This window comes from Puma concolor, chromosome D2 (genome assembly GCF_028749965.1).
Source record: "Puma concolor isolate L17-30 chromosome D2, mPumCon1.1.hap2, whole genome shotgun sequence".
NCBI lineage: Eukaryota > Metazoa > Chordata > Mammalia > Carnivora > Felidae > Puma > Puma concolor.
Genome location: NC_141677.1, coordinates 79800890 through 79821987, shown reverse-complemented (window position 1 = coordinate 79821987; position 21098 = coordinate 79800890). Strand labels below are relative to the sequence as shown.

General features: G+C 42.2%; 1 protein-coding gene and 1 long non-coding RNA gene across 3 annotated transcripts; one reads left to right on the top strand and one right to left on the bottom strand.

The window, feature by feature from the left end:
• Positions 1-526: 526 nt before the first annotated feature.
• LOC147576212 (uncharacterized) lies at positions 527-8786 on the top strand. Of its 2 annotated transcripts, XR_015241904.1 has the most exons (3): positions 1286-1386; positions 4258-4413; positions 7587-8786. It is a non-coding gene; the product is annotated as an uncharacterized LOC147576212 (long non-coding RNA). The 2 variants fall into 2 exon arrangements; XR_015241903.1 differs by lacking the exon at positions 7587-8786 and having other exon boundaries at positions 527-1386; positions 4258-4448.
• CD2H10orf88 (chromosome D2 C10orf88 homolog) lies at positions 7851-21092 on the bottom strand. The gene is made up of 6 exons (XM_086681087.1): positions 20739-21092; positions 19941-20147; positions 18840-18912; positions 15852-16058; positions 10807-11261; positions 7851-9038 (listed from the first exon to the last, which is right to left on the bottom strand). Exons 1-6 carry the CDS (start codon positions 20900-20902, stop codon positions 8804-8806), a joined length of 1341 nt encoding a protein of 446 aa, XP_086537213.1. The 5' UTR covers positions 20903-21092; the 3' UTR covers positions 7851-8803.
• Positions 21093-21098: the final 6 nt, after the last annotated feature.

Below are 21098 nucleotides of genomic sequence, written 5' to 3'. Positions count from 1 at the left end.
CACCTCTCACTATTTGAATTTTTCATTTGTTTTTGTCTCCCCCACTTAGAATAGGAGTTCCATGAAGGTAGGGCTGTGTCTCTCATGTTCAATTCAGTATTCTCAAAACCTAAACTATTAGCTAATGGATATCTGTTGAGAGAAAAAAAGAAAGGAAGGAAGGGAGGAAGGGAGGGAAGGAGGGAGGGAGAAGCAAGGAAGGAAGGAAGGAAGGAAGGAAGGAAGGAAGGAAGGGAGGAAGGGAGGAATGAAGAAGGAAGGGAGGGAGGGAAGAAGGAAGGGAGGGAGGAAGAAGGAAGGAAGGAAGGAAGGAAGGAAGGAAGGAAGGAAGGAAGGAGAAAGGAACGAAGGAAGGAAGGAAGGAAGGGAGGGAGGGAGGAAGGGAGGAATGAAGAAGGAAGGAAGGAAGGAAAGAAGGAAGGAAAGAAGGAAGGAAAAAAGGAAGGAAGGGAGGGAGAAGGAAGGGGGAGGGAGGGAAGGAGAAAGAAGGAAGGAAGGGAGGGAGGGAAGGAGAAGGAAGGAAGGAAGGAAGGAAGGAAGGAAGGAAGGAAGGAAGGGGAAGGGAAGGAGGAAGGAAAGAAAGGAGGGCAACTCTACACTCTTATACACTTGTTCTTGTTCATACACTTGTTCAAGGACACCAGGATTCCTTTCTATCATCTGCAAAATAGTACTTAAGGGACTTTAATCCCCCTACTTCCGGCCCTCTGGACATAATGGCTTAAAATTCCTGGCAATTGAACCTGGACCCACACTTTCTTTTTCCTCCTCATCCTGTGTCATCGCTCTCCTTGCTGTCAGCACCCTGGCAGGCATCTGGCAACACAGCTGGAACCAGAGTATGCCCGGGTGCCACACTACCTGCCTCGCCTGGCTGATCCTTTAGAATCCAAAGGCGTTCATTTTAGAGAGGAGCAGTGAAGGCTTACGATATCAGCAGTGCTACCTGCTTCGTGATCTGAACGAATAACAGGGCGAAGGCTCAACTCTAACTCGGTGCCGTGATGAATTACTCAGTGCCTGCTGCGGGCCGGGGGCTGGAGATCCCCTGCGAGGAAGTTTTTAGCTGGGAACTTTCTGTAAGCTTTCCAGGAATGAGCCGGAGAGGCAACACTCAAGTTGGGGATTGCTGATAATACACCAGTCACACAGCTGCTCCATTCCCACATAAATTTAGTCCTTGGCTGGTCACACTGACACATTTCCCTGAAGGTGGCCAGAGGGCTCATGAAGCCAGCCGGTTATGAAACACCGAGAAGTATAAAAGCCTGCTAGCCCTCTGGGCTGTTTTTCCCCTGATAGAGATGGAGGCTGTGAGCAGGCTTGTCCCCTTGGCCCTTTTCATCGTGCCGTGTTTGGCAGAGTTCAACTGGACCCAGTCTGAAGGTAAGAAACTTGAACCAGTTTTTCAATCAACACAGGGATACATTAAGAGGCACCTGCCAGAGATTTTTAGTTTTAAAACCTTCTGTTGCTCTCAACATGGAAAAATAGTACTCATATATATTTCAGGGGGTACTAAATTGGTACCAGTTTATTCTAGATGATGTGACAATATATATAAAAACATAAAAAGCATGATTCTACCAAGTGTTTTACTTCTAAAAATTTATCTTTAAAGAATTAATATCCCTGGAGCCTGTTTCCGATTCTGTGTCTCCCTCTCTCTCTGCCCCTCCCCCGTTCATGCTCTGTCTCTCTCTGTCCCAAAAATAAATAAAAAAAACGTTGAAAAAAAAAAGAATTAATATCAGTACTTCCCAAACACTTCCAAAAAACAGAAGAGGAAAGAACACTTCCAAACTCATTTTAGGAGGTCAGCATGACCCTGATACCACAGCTAGACAAGAACATTCAAGAAGAGAGTAGGGGTAACTTTAATTATATCAGACAAAATAGATTTTAAGTCAAAAACTGTAACAGAGACAAGAAGGTCATCACAATGAAAAGATGAATTAATTCTTCAAGAGGATATAATAATTGTGAATATATATGCACCCAACATCAAAGCACCAAACATATAAAGCAAATACTAACAGATCTAGAGAAACAGACTACCATACAAGAATAGTAGGAGAATTTAATACCTCACTTTCAACAATGGATAAATCATCCAGACAGAAAATTACTAAGGAAACGTTAGAACTGAACTACGCTTTAGACCAAATGGACCTTCCCAACACATACAGAACATTCCATCCAAGAGAAGCAGATACACATTGTTCTCAACCACACATTGAAGATTCTTCATGACACATCATATGCTCGGTCACAGAACAAGTCTTAACAAATTAAAAAAGACTAAAGTCACATGGAATTTCTGGCCACAATGGCACGAAATTAGAAATCTATAATAAAGGAAAACTGAAAAATTCACAGAAATATGGAAATTAAAAAACACAATCCTGAACAAGCCATTGGTCAAAGAAAAAAATCCAAATGGCAAGTAAAAAAATACCTTGAAATAAATAAAAATGGAAACAAAATATATCAAAATTTATGGGATGCAACAGAAGGCAGTCCTACTAGGGAGGTTTACAGTGATAAATGGCTTCATTATGAAAGAAGAAAGCTCTCAGATAAAGAGTTTACCTTTACATCTTAAGAAACGAGAAAGAGAGGCGTGCCTCGGTGGCTCAGTCGGTTGAGGTTGAGCGTCCGACTTCAGCTCAGGTCATGGTCTCGCAGTTCATGAGTTCGAGCCCCTTGTCAGGCTCTGTGCTGACGGCTCAGAGCCTGGAGGCTGCTTCGGATTCTGTGTCTCCCTCTCTCTCTGCCCCTCCCCTCCCCACCTCTGTCTCTCTCTCTCTCAAAAATCAAATAAAAACATTAAAAAAAAAAATAGAGAAAAACAGGCCAAACCCAAAGAGAGCAGAAGGAAGGATGTAGCAAAATCAGAGCAGAAATAATAAAATGGAGACCAGAAAAGATCAGTGAAACTAAGAGTTGGGTTCTTTCTAGTTTCGTTGCTGTAACTGAGATACAATACTGTGTACAAGTTTAGGATGGACGGCGTAAGGATTTGACTTACATATATGGTGAAATGATTATGGTAAGTTTAGTTAACATCCATCATCTCATATAGATGCAAAAAAAAGGTTTTTTTTCCTTTTGATAAGAACTCTTAAATTTACCTTCTTAGTAACTTTCATATATACCATATGGCATATGGTATATATGAGAGTGTTAACCAGAGTCATGGTGTTGTACATTACATCCCTAACACCTATTTATCTTATAACTGTGAGTTTGTACCTTTGGACCACCTTCCTCAATTCCCCCTCCCCTCACTCCCACCACTGGTACCCATGAATCCAATGTCTTTTTCTTGAAGCTCGGTCCTTCCTTCCTTCCTTCCTTCCTTCCTTCCTTCCTTCCTTCCATCCTTCTTTCCTTCCTCCCTCCCTCCTTCCTTCCCTTTCTTTCCTTTCTTCTTTTTCTTTTCTTTCCTTTTCTTTCTTTCCTTTCTTCCTCCCTCCTTCCCTTCCCTTTTCCCCTTCCCTTCCCTCCCCTTCCCTTCCCCCTACCTTTCCCCCTTCTCTTCCCTTCTTTTAGATTTCACATATAAGTGAAATACTTATAATCTATAAGTATTATAGAGTATTTGTCTTTCTGTTTTACTTACTTCACTTAATATAATGGCCTCAAGGTTCATTCATGTTGTCACATACGGCAGGATTTCCTTTTTAAGGCTGAATTGTGTGTGTGTGTGTGTGTGTGTGTGTGTGCGTGCACGCGCGTGTACATCTATTCATCCATCGATGAATGCTTATGTCGTTTCCGTGTCTTGGCTGTTGTAAACAGTGCTGTTATGAACATGGGAGGGCAGATTCTCTTCAACATAGTATTTTTGTTTCCTTCAGATATATTCCCAGAAGTGGAATTATTGGATCCTTTGGTAGTTCCATTTTTAATTCTTTGAGGAACCTCCATACGGTTTTCTACAGTGGCTGCACTGATTTACAATCCCACCGACAGTGCACGAGGGTTCCTTTTTCTCCACATCCTCACCAACACTTGTTATTTCTGGTCATTTTGATTTTAGCCATTCTGACAGGAGTGAGGTGATACCTCATTGTGGGTTTGATTTGCATTTCCCTGATGATGGGTGATGTTGAGCATCTTTTCATGAGTCTGTTGTCCATCTATGTATCTTCTTTGGAGAAATGTATGTTCATATCTTCTGGCCATTTTAAAATTGGATTGTTTGGGGGTTTTTTTGGTGTTGAGTTGAATAAGTTCTTTTTTATTTTTTAGGTAGGCTTCATGCCTAGTGCAGAGCCCAACACAAGGCTCTTGACCCTGAGATCAAGACCTGAGCTAAGATCAAGAGTCGGATGCTTAACCTACTAAGCAACCTGACTATGCCTCTTCATAAGTTCTTCATATATTTTGGATACTAACCCCTTATCAGTATGTCATTTACAAATATCTTCTCTCATTCCATAGGTTCCATAGTTTTGTTGGTTGTTTCCTTTGCTGTACAAAAGCTTTTCATTTTGATGTAGTCTTAATAGTTTATTTTTGCCCTTGTTTCCTTTTCCTTAGGAAACATACCTACAAAAATGTTTCTATGGCAGATGTCAGAGAAGTTACTGCCTATGCTCTCTTCTAGGATTATTATGGTTTCAGATCTCACATTTAGGTCCTTAATCCATTTTGAGTTTATTATTCAGCCTTAAAAAAGGAAATCCTTTAAGGAGCACAGAGTAGTATGCAGAGTTGCTAAATACTACATTGGTACATCTGAAACTAATGTAATGCTGTATGTTAACTATATGGAATTAAAAAAAAAAAAAAAAAAAAGAAACCCTGCCATTTGCAGTAACATGGATAAACCTGGGTGATGTTATGCTAAGTGAAATAAGCCAGACACAGAATTACAAATGCATGATCTCACTTATATGTGGAATCTCAAAAAAACTTGAACTTATTGTAACAGAGTAGAATGGTGGTTACCAGGGAGTAGGTGTGGGGGAAATAAGAGATGTTGGTTAAAGGGTACTAATTTTCAAGATAAGTACTTAAAGGGTACTAACTACAAGATAAGTTCTAGATTCCTAATGTAGAGCAGGATGGCTACAGATGTCTATACTGTTTACTTGAAATGTGCTAAATACATAGATATCAAGTGTTTAATGGGAACTATTTGAGGTGATATGTTAATTTGCTTGAGTTGGGTAATCATTTCACAATATATAGATATATCAAAACATCATGTTGTACAACCTTAAATACACACAATTTTTATTTGTCAATCATATCTTTAAAATAACACCTACAAAACAGTAAGTATTAAGCTACACGGCCATATGGGGATCCGAGGCAGGAGGTGAAGACCCACAAAGCCCTGGTCCTGCAACTCAATGCCATGAGGACTGTCCCTGGACACTTGAAAGACCAGAACATGAAAGCATCAGACTCACCTTTCCTGCTTCAAGTAGAGACTTTGGTCTTCTAAAAAGGATGGCTGAAAACTCTGGCCATACTGACAAATCTCTGTGGAAAGATGTCAGCTGCACCCAGAAGTTGCGGTAGGAAAACCCACAACCCAGCTGACGATGGGAATGGCTGACAGCCCCTGACCGGACTGTGCTCCCCAAGCTGTGCATCACTCAGCAGGGGAGTTTCCCAAATCCCAGATGCACAGGCTGAATACTGTGCAGTTAGCTCAATATTCTGGGGGTGGTGGGGAGGGAACCAGGTACCAGTGCTGTTTTTATTTAAAATTTTTTATTTTCACTTTTTTAAATGTTTGAGAGAGAGACAGAGGAGAGTACAAATGAGCGGGGGAGGGGCAGAGAGAGAATCCCAAGCATCTCTGTGCTGTCAGCACAGAGCCCAAGGAGGGGCTCAATCTCATGAACCATGAGACCATGACCTGAGCTGAAATCAAGAGTCAGATGCTCAGCCAAGTGAGCCTCCTATGCAACCCCCCCCCCCACTTTTTATTTTGAAATAAATATACACCCACAAGCGTTCTCTAGAAGTGCCCAGGTTATGGCAGTGCAAGGCCAAGCTGAGGACAGGGCACTGCCCTACCAGACTCTCTCAGGGCTTCGTGAGAACTTCCCCAGTTAATCAGTCCTCTCAACAGCCCTCTGGGATGGATGCGATCTAATCCCCACTCGGCGGGTAAGAAATCCCAGAGAAGTCACTTCACGTGGCCAGAGTCACGGACCGATACAGGCAGCAGAGGGACCGGATCCCGGCACCCTTGCTCCAGCGCCCCTACGCTCCCCCTCTGCCCGTGGTTCTAAACCAGAGAGTCTCAGAAGCGCGGGAGGGTTTTGCAAAAGCGCGGCTGTGGGACCCTGGGCCCAGATTCTGACCCGGACGGGGGTGGCCGGGGCCCGAGAACGTGCACGGGTAACAACTTCCCAGGTGCTGCTGGTGCGGTCAAGGTGCCACACTTTGAGATTCGTGGCCCTTCGCCAGGGAAGTTGGAATTCACTTCTGTTTGGCCCTGAAGGAAAAAAAGAAGGGGCGCTTCCGTATTTCCCAGAATTCAAGGGCTATTAATTAAGAATCACATACATTATCCCTGATGTGTCGAGAAAGAGAGGACGCAGCGGGGCAAGAGCAAGGGAGGGGGGACGAACACTTCCCGTCTTAGACGCTTCTGTGTGCCGGGCCTGTGTCGGTGCTCCCTGTTCAGATGATTATAAACCTCCCACAGGATAAGACGAAGGCTGTGATATCCCCATTTGCAGAAGGGAGAGTGAGGTGAAATCCTGAATAGCTCAGCCAAAGTTACGCAGCAGGGAAGGGGCTACGGTGGAAGAATTCAGGTTTGTCTACCCTCGCGGTGTTCCCTCTAAGCCATCCTGCAACTGTGTCAGGATTCGGGGGCCATCCGGAGAGACCCTGTCAGCATGGGCAGAGGACAATGAATCATCCGGGTCTGCCCTGTCCAGTGCAGGGCACGGACCGTCCTTATGGATGAAGACCGGGGGGTGTGAGGGAAGGAAGGGGCGTCTCGGGAGATGCTACATGTCCCTTAACGTGAGCGAGGCGGCCGTGGAGGAAGAGTCGCTTCCCGTTTCTACGGCCTTGGGTTCCAAATGTCAAAGGCGATGAATTCTAAATAAGAAGATCCCACCCCACGGTTCGCACCGGGGCACGAGGAACAGGAGAGATGGAGACGGGAAGGAAAGGAGTCCTGGACCTGAGTCCCACCTCCCCCCTGACTGTACAGGATCGCTGGCAAAGCAGTTCAGTTCCCTGAGCACTTGTGAAGAGACAGTGGATGCTGCGTGGTTGACAAGAGCGGTGGTGATGGTGGCTGTTAATGGTGGAGAGGTTTTGATGAGAACAGGTGTTTTACTACTTTGTAAAGTGTGATGCTAATGTGAGCAGCGGACCACTTTCCTAGTGAGACATGTTTCTCCCAAATGTCAAAGGAAGTAGGAACATATAGCTATACATGTTGTGAATGTCCCACAAATCAGAAAAGACTAGAAAAAGTGATATGCAAATTCTCCTGTGACTACGGTCAGAGCATGTTCCACATGCTGTATTACCTCTGTAGTATATAAAAATGAGTAGCGTTATCTAAATTAGCCCTTTTTTTATTTTTTCTACAGAGAGCACGAGTAGGGAGAGGCGCAGAAGGGGAGGGAGGGAGAGAATCTTAAGCAGGCTCCACGCCTAGTGTGGCTTCTTGGGGGAGGGGCTGGATCTCATGACCCTGAGATCATGACCTGAGTCGAAATCAAGTCGGACGTTTAACTGCCTGAGCCACCCAGGTGCCCCTAAATTAGCCCTTATTCCAAAGAGTAAATTCACCAAAACACTGAATGAGTGTGAAATACCCCGTTTCCATAAACATAAAACATTTTCGGCAAAGATTCACTGAAAATAAAACTTTACTGTTTCCTTGAGACAAGTAATTTCCAAAGTGGATAGGTTTATTTTTAAGGGCAACTAGATCACTCTTGAACACACATACGATAGTTATCATACGTCTGCTAGAGAGAACCGCAGCCCCCTTGATTCACACGCTTTCTTCCTTCAATGCAGGCCTCAGAGCTTCACACCGGAAACACACGAGAGAAGGCCTCTGGCAAGAACCTGTACCTGCTCAGGAAAGGAGGGGACTGTACACTTTCTGGGTTTACTGAGATCAAACAGGATGAATTCTCTCAACTTACCTCAAACACTAAGTCTAAAGTAATAATCCCAGCAAGGAACAGGTAGGTTCTGATGTTTACTTTCTACCTACTGCTACGCTTTATTGAAACAGATAATAACGGCCCCGGTGCATACGTACGCATGCCAAACACAATGCCTCAGCCGTTATCCGAGCGTAAACACCACCCAATCAGTGATCTGAATGAAAGGCTTTTAAGTCTTAGGTATCTAATTTTCCATGAACAATCAATTAGAAAAAGAAAAATCATCAAATACTCTAAGCATTCTTTTTCATACTCCTAAGACCATAAAATAAGCCCTATTATAAATAAAAAATGTACTTCTATCAAAAACATTATACAACACAGACTCATGGATTGCATTAAAAATCCTTAACATGTTTCAACACTGAAGCCAGAAACACACATACATTTCTGTCAGAGTGAACAAGACTGTAAACAAAAATAATTTATAACCCTATCGTGTTGTTAAATCTTAGCGCACAGTACTGGATTCACAGTAACAAGTAGAGCTAAAACGAACACTGAGGTCACCGTACGTAAGATGGTGATCCTCAAATGCCATTAAATACTTGCCTTGAACTTGTGGGGTTTTGGCTTTCTAATAAATACGTAATAAATATCTGTAGCGCACGGTCCGTGTCGAGCACTTATCTTTCTCCGTTTGAAAGTCTTTCCCCAGAGTCCCACTGTCGGAGGGCCATCCCGGCGGGTGGGGGGCAGGGACTCTGCAGCACGTCCATCAACAAAGCCATCTTTGTATCGATGTGCTTCTGCAGTTTATGTATCCGCTGATCAATGTAGTCCACAAGCTTCTTTTCCATCAGTTCCATATTTTTAGTAAGGACCTTTTCCAAGTAGGAGCACACAGGCTGCTCTTCCGTGCTACAAATAAATTAAAACACACACACACAATATAACAATGATTCCTGATGTCATCACAAAAGCAACCAAACTCTACTAAAACAAGCAGCCAACACACATTGCCGAAATCTGCCTCCATAGCTGTGCTGTCTTCGTACAACATTATTTCCAGGTTCCAAAAATACACATGGAACAGGCAACCACAACCCTGAGTGCCCAAAGTATTCTGAATCTTTAATTCTTTAACCACGTAAGCATACAACTGAAATGAGAATATAAAAATGAAGAGAATTTCTACCCTCAAAGAAGAAATCTTTATAAAAGGTCTGGAATCAGCAAGTTGTTTGACACTCCTGACACTGGGGAACAGTGAGTGGCTCAACTGGTTGGGTGTCCGACTTCAGTCTAGATCATGATCTCACCGTTCTGGAGTTCAAGCCCTGCATCAGGCTCTGTGCTGACAGCTCAGAGCCTGTTTCAAGATCTGTTTCTCCCTGTCTCTCTCTGCCCCTCCCCACTCGCACTCTGTGTCTCTCTCTCAAAAATAAATAAACACTTAAATAAAGTCATACAGTCACGCATATACTAAAAATATAAAGTCCATAATTTTCTGGAATGTCCTTCATTATGATGATTTGTAACTTTTTACGTAAAAACACATCTATCACCCTGCACCAAATGTTCCTTCCCAGAACACTCTCTTCTTTGTGAAGACTACATAACCCCCGCAACTATCCTAACTTGGCATCCAAGAAAATTCTTTTCCTTTCTCTATAAAATTTTGAAAAAGGTTAGCTCATTTCGCATTGACAGAGCTGAGAGGAATGGAGACATTCAAGCTCACCTGGCCCCACAGCAGTTTTTAATCTCAACTTAATTTTTTTTGGTTTGCTTTGTTTGGTTTTGTTTGTTTAGCCACATCACATACCAACTAGAGTTCACTGATGTAATCTATCAACAACTAAAGAATAATGGTTTTTCTCCTTACCGAGAATCCTTACTAAAAAGTATTACTAAGTAATAAATATCCTTACTGAAAACCATACTTTTTTTCCAATAAGTTGCTAAACTCCTCAAATTTCAATGCTGTTGGAGACTTTAAAAAATTTCAACCAATAAAACTACCTCATTTTACATGTGAAAAAAATCTAAGCCACAAGATTTAACCAGTAAGGCAAAAGAGTTAAGCCAGAACTATGACCGGAGTCATGAATTTCAGTCTAGTGCAATATCCTGACACATTACATCAGCATGAAGGATGGGGAAACATATCAAATACTTAGCCACCCATTAATCACACCAAGGCTGCAAAAAAATTAGAATTATGAGATCAGCAGATAAGGGTCTGTACACTATAAACGATTATAAGCTTAAAAATGTCATTGATGACAAGACTAAAATTAGCCTATGGCAAACAAGATCTACAAAGAAAATCTACTATAATGACTCAGTGACTATAATCAGGCACAAATGTTTATATTATGGTTTCCACGGCCCCTCCCCATTTATACAGATAACTTTCTACTCCAACCCTTATTTGATGCTTGTACCCCTTCCATAAAATGCCTAAGAAGTGATCAACATCTTCAGTTTTAGACCCCTCTTTAAAAGTAATCCATTCTCCCCTACAGAATATTTATTCCCTATAAGTATGTTAATGTGTAAAATGCAGAAGCTGCTAAAATGACCTCGGGAAACATTTTCAGGCAGTAGTTAGTGAAACGAATGTTTTCCTCCAACTGATTCTTCCACCTATGAAATCCAAATCACACTTGCCTTAAATACTTACGCAACACCAGCAATGTCTCCACCAGCCTTAGGGACGGTTTCCTGCCACTTGGTGTTACGTCCCACGCGGAGATGGCTAACTTGACTACATAAACTCTGGAGAAAAGGCAGCAAGTCAGAGTTAGGTATATTCGAGTTGTCACTTGCTTTCTTTGGTAGGAGAGAAGAAACCGCATTTTTCAGGTCATTCTCAAGAAGAACATGGCTTGGTGACACAGTTTTATACTCGTGGAGGCTCGTAGCCTTTCCGCCACCGGGTGGCTGCAGACTTTGATCGGTGCAAGCTTTCAAGTCTTCAGTCACGTTTCCAGAGGTCAGGCCGGTTCTGAAAGGAAAAGGCGTGGACGGGGACTTGTCCAAGGCCCCCGAAGCAGATGATGACTGCAGGTCAATCCCACGTCTGTAGCCAGGATTTCCCAAAACCGACTGAAGCCGCTCGCCAATGGGAATACGATTCTGAGCAAGGTAAAGAAATACACGTCTCTGTTAACAGTCATGACAGCTAACTTTGGGGGTAATGACTGTGAGGCAGGCAACGTGCATTCTTTCATTTGACCCTCAAAACGTCCACACGAAGCAGGCTAAGATTACTACCCCCATACTGAGTGGAGGAGACCCAGGCTAAAGGTCACTTGTCTACGGTAACACAACTAGTTAAGTGGCAGAACCGGGGCATGAACCTGGGCCACCTAACTCCACAGTCCAGGCTTTTAATGATTTCTCCGTAGTTTCTCCCTAAAGGAAATATTAAATATTACCATGCTTGGTAAAACTGCATTAACATTCACGTCTCCGCTACAAAGGCCTCCTTAATTTATGGCGATAAAATATACTACTCAACTGAGTCACAATAATTGGTAATTTTCTTAGAGTTAAATATTCCCCTACTTTCCACATATGATAAACTACTCATTTTTACTTAGCCATGTCTTTTGCAATGAGTTTTCATGGAGGCCACACAGTCACTTAAAATTAAATGTACTACATACTTTTGTGACCTTTTCAATGAATAAAATGAGCTACCTTTGGCTGTGTTTCTTTTCAGAATTTCCAGGAGAATAAGAGTTCTGTTTTGTGGCCTCAACCAACTGCCCATGCAGTATTATTTCCTGAGAAGATTCTGGCTTACTTTGAAGGGAAGGCTGTCATATCTGCTATGCTCTTCAATTTTTCCACAGGAGGAAAACATAACTAAGTGTTAAGACATAAGGCTCTATCCTAAAATCAAAACAATAGAACTGTATGATAGGTTCTTATCAGGATATATCACCCCATAGATCCTGCTGTTTAAGAGTTTGTGAGAGAAGGACATCTGGGTGGGTCTGACTCCTGATTAAGTGTCTGACTCCTGGGGCGCCTGGGTGGCGCAGTCGGTTAAGCGTCCGACTTCAGCCAGGTCACGATCTCGCGGTCCGCGAGTTCGAGCCCCACGTCAGGCTCTGGGCTGATGGCTCAGAGCCTGGAGCCTGTTTCCGATTCTGTGTCTCCCTCTCTCTCTGCCCCTCCCCCATTCATGCTCTGTCTCTCTCTGTCCCAAAAATAAATAAACGTTCAAAAAAAGAAAATTTAAAAAAAAAAAAAAAAAAGTGTCTGACTCCTGATTTTGGCTAAGGTCATGATCTCACATTTTGTGGGTTCAAGCCCTGTATCAGGCTCTACACTGAGTGCTGACAGTGCAGAGCCTGCTTGGGATTTTCTCTCTCCTCTCTCTCTGCCCCTCGCTCCCCTTGTCTCTCTCAAAAATAAACAAATAAACATTAAAAAAAAAAAAAAAAAAAGAAGGAGGGGCACCTGACTGGCTCAGTCGGTTGAGTCCGACTTTGGCTCAGGTCATGATCTCACAGTTCATGGGTTCGAGCCCCCCATCGGGTTCTGTGCCAACAGCTCAGATGGAGCCTGGAGGCTGCTTTGATTCTGTGTCTCCCTCTCTCTCTGCCCTCCCCGGCTTGTGCTCTGTTTCTGTCTCTCAAAACTAACCGTTAAAAAAATTTTTTAAAAAGTCCAATGTAAATGTATTCGCTACGCAAATTTTCATTTTCTGTTATTTCTTAATATTCGGATCATAAGAAAATCATTGCTTTTTAGTCATTTTTTTCCCTCAGATCAGGGCTCTTTGGGTGATTTTTTTTTCTCTGTATGAAGTATCAAGATATTCACAGGTCAGTCTATATGTCACTAGAGTAAATGAACAAACCTCAGGTGCCTGGTGGCTGTTCTACTTCTTTTTTTTTTAATGTTTATTTATTTATTTTGAGAGAGAGAGAGAGAGGGCTCATGTGTGAGCAGGGGAGGGGCAGAGAGAGAGAAGGAGAGAGAGGGTGAGAGAGGGAGAGAGAATCCCAAGCAGGCTCCACACTCTCAGCGCAGAGCCCTACTTGGGGCTCAAACTCACTAACTGTGAGATCATGACCTGAGCCAAAATCCAAGAGCCAGATGCTTAACTGACTGAGCCACCCAAGCACCCCTTCTTCTACTTCATGTCAGTTTGTTCAATTCTTATTTTTACTTGTCCTATCATATATTATTTTGAAGTCACATTGAGTCCTTTTGAAAGTGAACAGCTAAATACATATTAAATAATCTAAAGAACTCACTCTGCCAAAATAATTCCACTTTGAAGAATCTACTCTAAGTAGATATTGGAACAATTTACAAAAATAGACATTCAAATTCCTTCTATGTGTTGCTACTCATGCTACCAAAAAAAAAAAAAAAAAAAAAAAAAAATCTAAAAAGCTTAAAATATTCATGAATCAACGACTGGTTACATTGGTTACATACCACAGAATATCCATAAAAATCACAGAGATATTGCTTTATTGCTTAATAAGAGGCCCATGATATCCTGTTAAATGGAAAATTTTACTGAGCAACATGTACAGTATAAAAGCATTTACATAAAATTGTGCCCGTATACTTACACATGTATATATAAAGAGCTATGTATATGTGTGGGTATACATAATTTCATCCACATGCGTGTGTATACACACACACGGATTTCTGAAAAATAGTTTTCTCTCTCTGTATGTTGTAAGACTTATAAAAGTATGAATTTTCTATAACTTTTATATTATAAAAACCTCCAAGATGTGTCACTTTTCATACTCAGAAAAAAATAAAATTATAAAGTCATTTTTATTTTAAAGGGGAAAAAGCCCCATAATATAAATCCTGAACAATTTAATGTTTTCTCTAAGAAAATGGGGCATAGCCTTTCATTCAGGTAACTTTAAACAACCGCTGTATGTTAGGTACTTTGATATAGAATTCCTACTTGGTTACTCTAAATTACTAGAGCAAAAAATAAATCAAAGCTAGTATATATGAACTTCAAATACAAGAAAATAAGGAATAACTTTAACATTTACTGTGATAAAACAAAAGTCTGTATTGTCACATCAGACCTGCATGACTCGTGAGTGTCAACCTTTAATAAAGCTTTCAAGGAAACAAGCAATCCCCAAGGCACGGGTGAAGCAGGGGGAGGTCTAGGATTCTGACACAGCACCCCACGTCCTTTCTTTCCCCTTCAGGACAGGCCCAGGTCCAGTCCAAATTGACATATGAAGGCTGTAAACAGTGTGTGGCTGACCACTTTCGTAGCAGGCATGAAACACCCCCATTTTATGCTCAGATAATCACATGGTTCATGTGGCATTTTCCAAGAAGCCATGCCTTAGATTCCAGAGATTTCTGGTTTGTTAACAATAATCAGTCCTAGACAATCAGGATCCACTCCACAAATACGGATTCTCCCACATTAGGATGTTGAAAAGGAGACTGAACGGGACCATCTTCCTTCCCCAGGGTGTCCCCCCAAACTTCCTCGCATGAAGCGGTGGGAGGAAAGCTAGTTACCACGCAGTGTCTATAGTACTAACCCGTGAGCGGTGACTGGGACGGTTTATGTAGAGTTTCTACATGCACAGAACACTCTACAAGGATACACACCAAACTGTTATCAGCAGTTACCTCTGGGGAACGGGATGATAGCTAGGAAAACACTTTGATGTTTTACTCAATACCCTTCTGCACGGATTCAAATTCATGGCAAAGAAAACGAGTACAACTTAAGGAATAAGACCTTAAGATTTAAAGACATGTACCTCTCTCCAAAATAACTCTACCATCTTTTTTTTTCCCCCAAGTCAAGTTTTTAAAAGATAGAAATCGGTCAGTGAACTAGTCATATTTAATCATTCATCTCTTCTATTTACAAAATCTTTTGCTTTTCAAAACTTTAAAAATCTTCAGTGTTTGTTTCTCCACAGAATCTTTGCACTGAAAGAGTTATTCTCCAACCACAGTGTGCATAAAATTAACATAGCATACTTGTTTAAAACACTGATTCCTGGATCCCACTCTGGGAGACTTAGTAGGTGGAAAAGTGTGGCCAGGATATGCATGTTGTAAACACTGGAAAGGATTATGATATAGGCGTTCTGTGGATCATACTTAAAAGACACACTATTCCTAAACCCTTTCAAATAGTAGTCTCAGGAGCTTGACAAGTTCTTCCATTATTCTCAACATTCTTTACACAACTCTCCTCCAATTTCCTCTTTATCTCTATGCTTGAGAAAAACTTTCTAAATTGCTCAAATAGTGCCTTATCTACCAACAAGGTGCTGAATGAATAAATTCATGAAAAACTGTGAGGGTCTGTAGTAAGGTATTTTGTAGGAGGGAAAGTCTACAAAAATGCTATTTTACAAAAGCAAAGAAAAGATTTAAGTCAATACATGTCCTTATAAAAAGCCGTCACTCTGAAGTTAAACAAATTTCTTTTTATATTTATTTATTTTTGAGAGCAGAGACAGAATGTGAGCAGGGGAGGGGCAGAGAGAAAAGGAAACACAGATTCTGAAGTAGGCTCCAGGTTCTGAGCAAGCTGTCAGCACAGAGCCCGAAGCAGGGCTCGAACCCATGAACCGTGAGATCATGACCTGAGCTAAAGTCAGATGCTCAACCGACTTGAGCCACCCAGGCGCCCAGATCACTCAAATTTTTAAGAGTCCCTGGACAGAATCCATTTCTACCTACCTGCTGCTGAAATCTAACCATATCCATCAGTTGCTGAGCTCCAGGTGACAACTTTGACCCCATGGACTCCATGATAGTCTGGACCCTCCGGAGGTCTATCCTTGATCCTACAGCAGGAGAGCTTGTTGAAGAACTGGCTGAAACCCGCCTCATGTGTACCACAACTTTACTGATGAACACACACTGCTTTTCACCAAAGGAGAGCAACTGTTATAAAACAAAGAAGTTTCAGAAAATAATATTAAAAACAATCATCATTTAAAGTTACTCGTTACTGGGGCGCCTGGGTGGCGCAGTCGGTTAGCGTCCGACTTCAGCCAGGTCACCATCTCGCGGTCCGTGAGTTCGAGCCCCGCGTCAGGCTCTGGGCTGATGGCTCGGAGCCTGGAGCCTGGTTCCGATTCTGTGTCTCCCTCTCTCTCTGCCCCTCCCCTGTTCATGCTCTGTCTCTCTCTGTCCCAAAAATTAAAAAAAAAAAAAAAAAAATAAGGTTACTCATTACTTAAGAGTGAAGCATTCAAGAATCAAAAAATTAAATACATTTTCATTTTTACATTTTCTCTAGCATAGTCATAGAAAAAAATTAAAATTTATCATGAGGCTCAGAAGTATTTAAATAAAAAAGCCCTTTCAAAGTAACAGACTACACATAAAATAGCAAATGGGGATGGGAAACATAAAATAACATTTACTCAGTTTTTTTAAGGGATTAAAAATAAACTGTACCAATCTGAGAACTTAACATACTGCAACTTGCAATGTAAATATAAATATTTAAAGCAAAATAAGGCTGTCTAGAGCCCATGCTACGTTGCTTCTGAAATACTAAATGTAAGTCAGTACTTTAGAAGTTAGAACTGTAAGGGAATGTCAAGATGATCTAATATATAGCTTGATACCTTGCATATTTAAAAAATGAGTGCAGAGTGATTTTCTAACTTGTCAAAGGACACCCAGGTAGTAAAGGTCAGAACTTTGGACGTAGCTCTGCCAGCTTTTACCCCAGTAGTTTTCCCAATGCTTCATGCTGCCTCATTTTGTCCATGTTTCTGAACCAAAAGACATTTTATGTGTGATATGGACAACAAAGTAGCAAAGTGGAAAGGGAATAGGATTTAGAATCAGACAGAACTGGGTTCAATGACGACTCTACTTAGAGCCTGTGTGATCCTGGGAAAAGGCAAAAACCTGAAATCAGGAGTAAAATGAGGGAGGGTAATAACGATTTCACAGAGTTGTCCTGAGAAGTACGTGTTAAAATTTCCAGTACTGACCACACTGATTAAGGGCTCAAAACTGTGCACCAGTAGCTATTATTTTTATTTTAATTTTCATATGTTATTGCCCTGGAAGAAGTCCTCATAAGATCCCCCTAAATGAAACAGGTCCTTGCACTCCCTCCTACTTTCACAGAACAGTCACAAAACATTCTCCTTCAGAGACACACAAGCCCATGTATCACACAAAGACACAGGTGAACACAAATCCACGATCAAAAAACTCAGTGCGACACGAAAGATCAGACTGTCATCAACAACTAAATAAACATCTCATCAAATTTATACATCTACATTCCAACCTCCATGTGATCTCTTTCATGCTTTTTGATTCTCAAGTCTTCCTCACTATTGAATGTAGGACATATTTTGCACACTTTTGGACATGTCTTGGCCACTATACTATTAGCAATATGAGGGTTCTGCTCCAATTTATTTTATTTCCATTAATTCCTAAATGCTTAGTATAGGATCTGGGATCAAATGGCACTCTAATTGTTGAATGAGTGAATCGCTTTATTTAAAAAACTTTAGAAGTTACTAGCGTTTACTCCTAAAACAACATCTTGGAATATTAACAACTTGGAAGGTCAGTTCTGTGACCTTCTCTAAGTAATAATAAGCACAGAGATAAAATATTTTAAAGGGTTTTTTTTTTTTTTTTTAATGTTTATTATTTTTGAGAGAGAGACAGAGACAGAGAGCAAGCAGGGGAGGGACAGAGAGAGGGAGACACATTATCGGAAGCAGGCTCTAGGCTCTGAGCTGCCAGCACAGAGCCTGACACAGGGCTCGAACTCAGAGAGATCATGACCTGAGTGGAAATGGAATGCTTAACTCACTGAGCCACCCACACACCCCAAGATAAAATATTTTAAAGATAAAAATAACTCAACAATTTACTGTCTTTAGTCTCCTTGTATAACCCACAAAGTAGGTCCAAACAGGTGAGGAAACTTGACCAAGGCTGTTTTGTTAGCAACAAAACTCATTTAATAGTCAGGGCTTCTGATTTCCAGCTAAGTACTCTTTCCCTAGACTCTAATGACCTCATTAAAGTTCACTGTAACAATATTTTTCCTGCTGAAGACACCAGTCCAAATTTCTTGAACTCTGTACTGCCTTTGTCTGGAACTTCTCTGTGTTCTGTTTGGATGTTTTGGGACAAAAACTGCACTTTCTTTGCACCTAAGTTCTACATAAAAATAAAAAATGTATTTAAACTCAGTTTTCCAAGGCTTAAAGCTAAAAGTACGATACCATTATATTAATAATAGCATATAACATAGCATTGCCATAGCTAGTAAATGTTGATTTATTTTAAAAGAAGAACGTTGATAATTTTAAAGTTCATTTATTTATTTTGAGAGAAAGAGAGTGCAAGCAGGGGAAGGGCAGGGCAGGGGTGGGGCAGAGAGAGTTCCAAGCAAGTTCTGTATTGTTCAGTGCAGAACCTGATGTGGAGTTCAACTCATGACCCGTGAGATCACGACCTAAGCCGAAGTCAGAAGCTTAACCAACTGAGCCACTCAGGTGCCCTGAATTTTGGTAATTTCTTAGAGAAGAATTTCTTCTTCCATGTTTAGTACTTCTCAACTAAAACCAGGGACCACACTGGACTTACCACATTAGTGAGCTATCAGAAAATAAGTTTATGTAGTACAAAAACAACTGTAGTTTTCAAATTAGTTATAATTTAGTGATTACTTACCTTTATTTTACAAGCATGTGTGGAGAACTCCAATTTTAGATATTTTTTGTACAAAATAATCTTTTCACCTTCACTACAAATAAAAAAGAAATGAACTTTAAAAATTTTCACTCATTATCACTTTTAACAGTTACGTTTAAAAATGAAGGTTTCCAGGACAATACATAAATCCTGAGATTCAGTTTTCCTGGTAAGACATGAAGAACTGTAGGTTCATAATGAGTTGCATTGGATAAAAAGACTACATCTGTCACTTACTACCTATATAAGATAATTAAAAAAGATAACAAATGTATAATCATGTAGCACAGAGCATATTTTAAAGCTCAATAAACATATCCATTATTTCCAACATTATGTGGTATAATAAAACCGTTCATAGCTTGAATTTTATTAAAGAAGGATTAGGACAGAATCTTTTTAAGAATTCGGAAAAAAAATCAAAAGTATAATAACACATTCAATATACTTGTATGGCACAGTCTGGGGTTTGTGCACTATTTGTAATAGGCTTCCTACAAGAAAATGTGTTCAAAGTTCCAGCCTAATTAATTTTTGGAAAACAGACCATTCTGAGTTAAGAAGAGAGACAAGAAACATTTATCACAACTTCGATTCTAATCAAAGTCCTCCACTAACCAGCTATGATGTTCTACCAACTTATCTGCCTTCTGTTAGCTCCCAATTTCCGCATTTATAAAAACTCCTGAGGGGCCCCTGGGTGGCTCACTTGGTTGAGCACCAGACTCTTGGTTCTGTCTCAGGTCATGATTCCAGGGTCATGGGATTGAGCCCCGAATGGGGCTCTACCCTGAGTGTGGAGTCTGCTTAAGATTCTGACTCTCTCTCCTCTTCTGCCCCTCTCCCCCACTCACACTCATTCGCTCTCTCCAAAATTAAAAAACAACAACAACAATAACAAACTGGGCTCATGTACACGCCAAGATTCCTAGCGCCAAAACTTCTATTCCTGCTGGTATGTTTTTTCTCTTCTCTCCCTTAGTGTCTGGCCTCAATGTCAGAGAATCAGTAAATACCACAAACGCTGGAGAAATACAACACTGCTTGGGGGGAACACTTCTGCATGAACAAGTTACAAACCTGTTATCCAGATCACTACAAACATTCTTGCCCCTACTGGTTCCACAGTACTCCTCTCCTAAGTATACTTCCATATTTCTTGCGGAACTTAAAATGCCAATAGAAACGATCTCTTCACCTCCGTTAGGGTCACATCTCAGGTAAAGGAAGCAGGGGTTTTCATCTTGGTCACTGTTGAGGCTTCTTTTCAAAATCACCAGATCTTGGCTGAAAAGAATTGTTCAAACTCTCACACAGTGCACCTGTCTGAACGCTGCTCACGACCCTCCTATTGGGCCACCAGGACTTCTTCGAACTCCCTCCCATTTACCACGGCGGTCCCCGCACCCTCCCAAGCACCCAACAGACGCTCAAGACAGATTCACAAGGAGATGGGCACGCCACCCACCGGGGTTTTCCCCTCTACTTTCTCCTCGACTGTGGATTCAAGCCTCTGCAGTCCTTCTCCTTCAACATAAAAAGTTCCCTGGGCACCTACTGTGCGCACAAGAGGGGGAAGCAGAATGCAACAAAAGGCAAACGCGGCTCTTTCTCATAATTAAGCTGATGGGGATTCTCGACAGTTCGTTTTTCTAACGCCCCCTCGGGTCGACAACAGAGAGGCCTCCGTCGGGTCGCCTGGGGGAGGGAGGCGGACCCCGGGGGCGACCCGGCGGAGATGCGGGGCCCCCGCAGTCAAGTCCTTCCCGCACCCCGGGCCCCCCACCCTCTCTCCGCTCGGTCCCGCCTCCCTCCCGGCTCCCCCAGGAGCGCGACCATCCCGGCGCCGCGGCCCCGGTCCCCGCCGGCCCTGCTCACCCCGGGTCAGGCGGCGCCAGCAGCTGCTCCCAGTCCAAGTCCGGGGCGCCGACACCAGCCCGGGTGAGATGGAGACTCCGGGCCAGGGCTCCGCAGGCAGCATCCCAGGAAGAGGCCAGCATCGGGCGGCGAGTCACTCCCGCCTCCTCGGCCCGGGTGTCCATGCTGCAGCCGCCAACCGAGGCCAACCCCGGAACCTCTCTTCCACCGCTTGCGTTTCCGCCAGAGCGACGGAGGTGAAAAAGCACAGCGCCTTCCGGCTCGGCAGGCTTCAATTCCAAGACCAGCCGCTCCTTGTCCAGTGGGGAAAGAATCAGGTACCGGAGACGCGCATGCGCGCGCCAGCCAGCCTCAGTAACG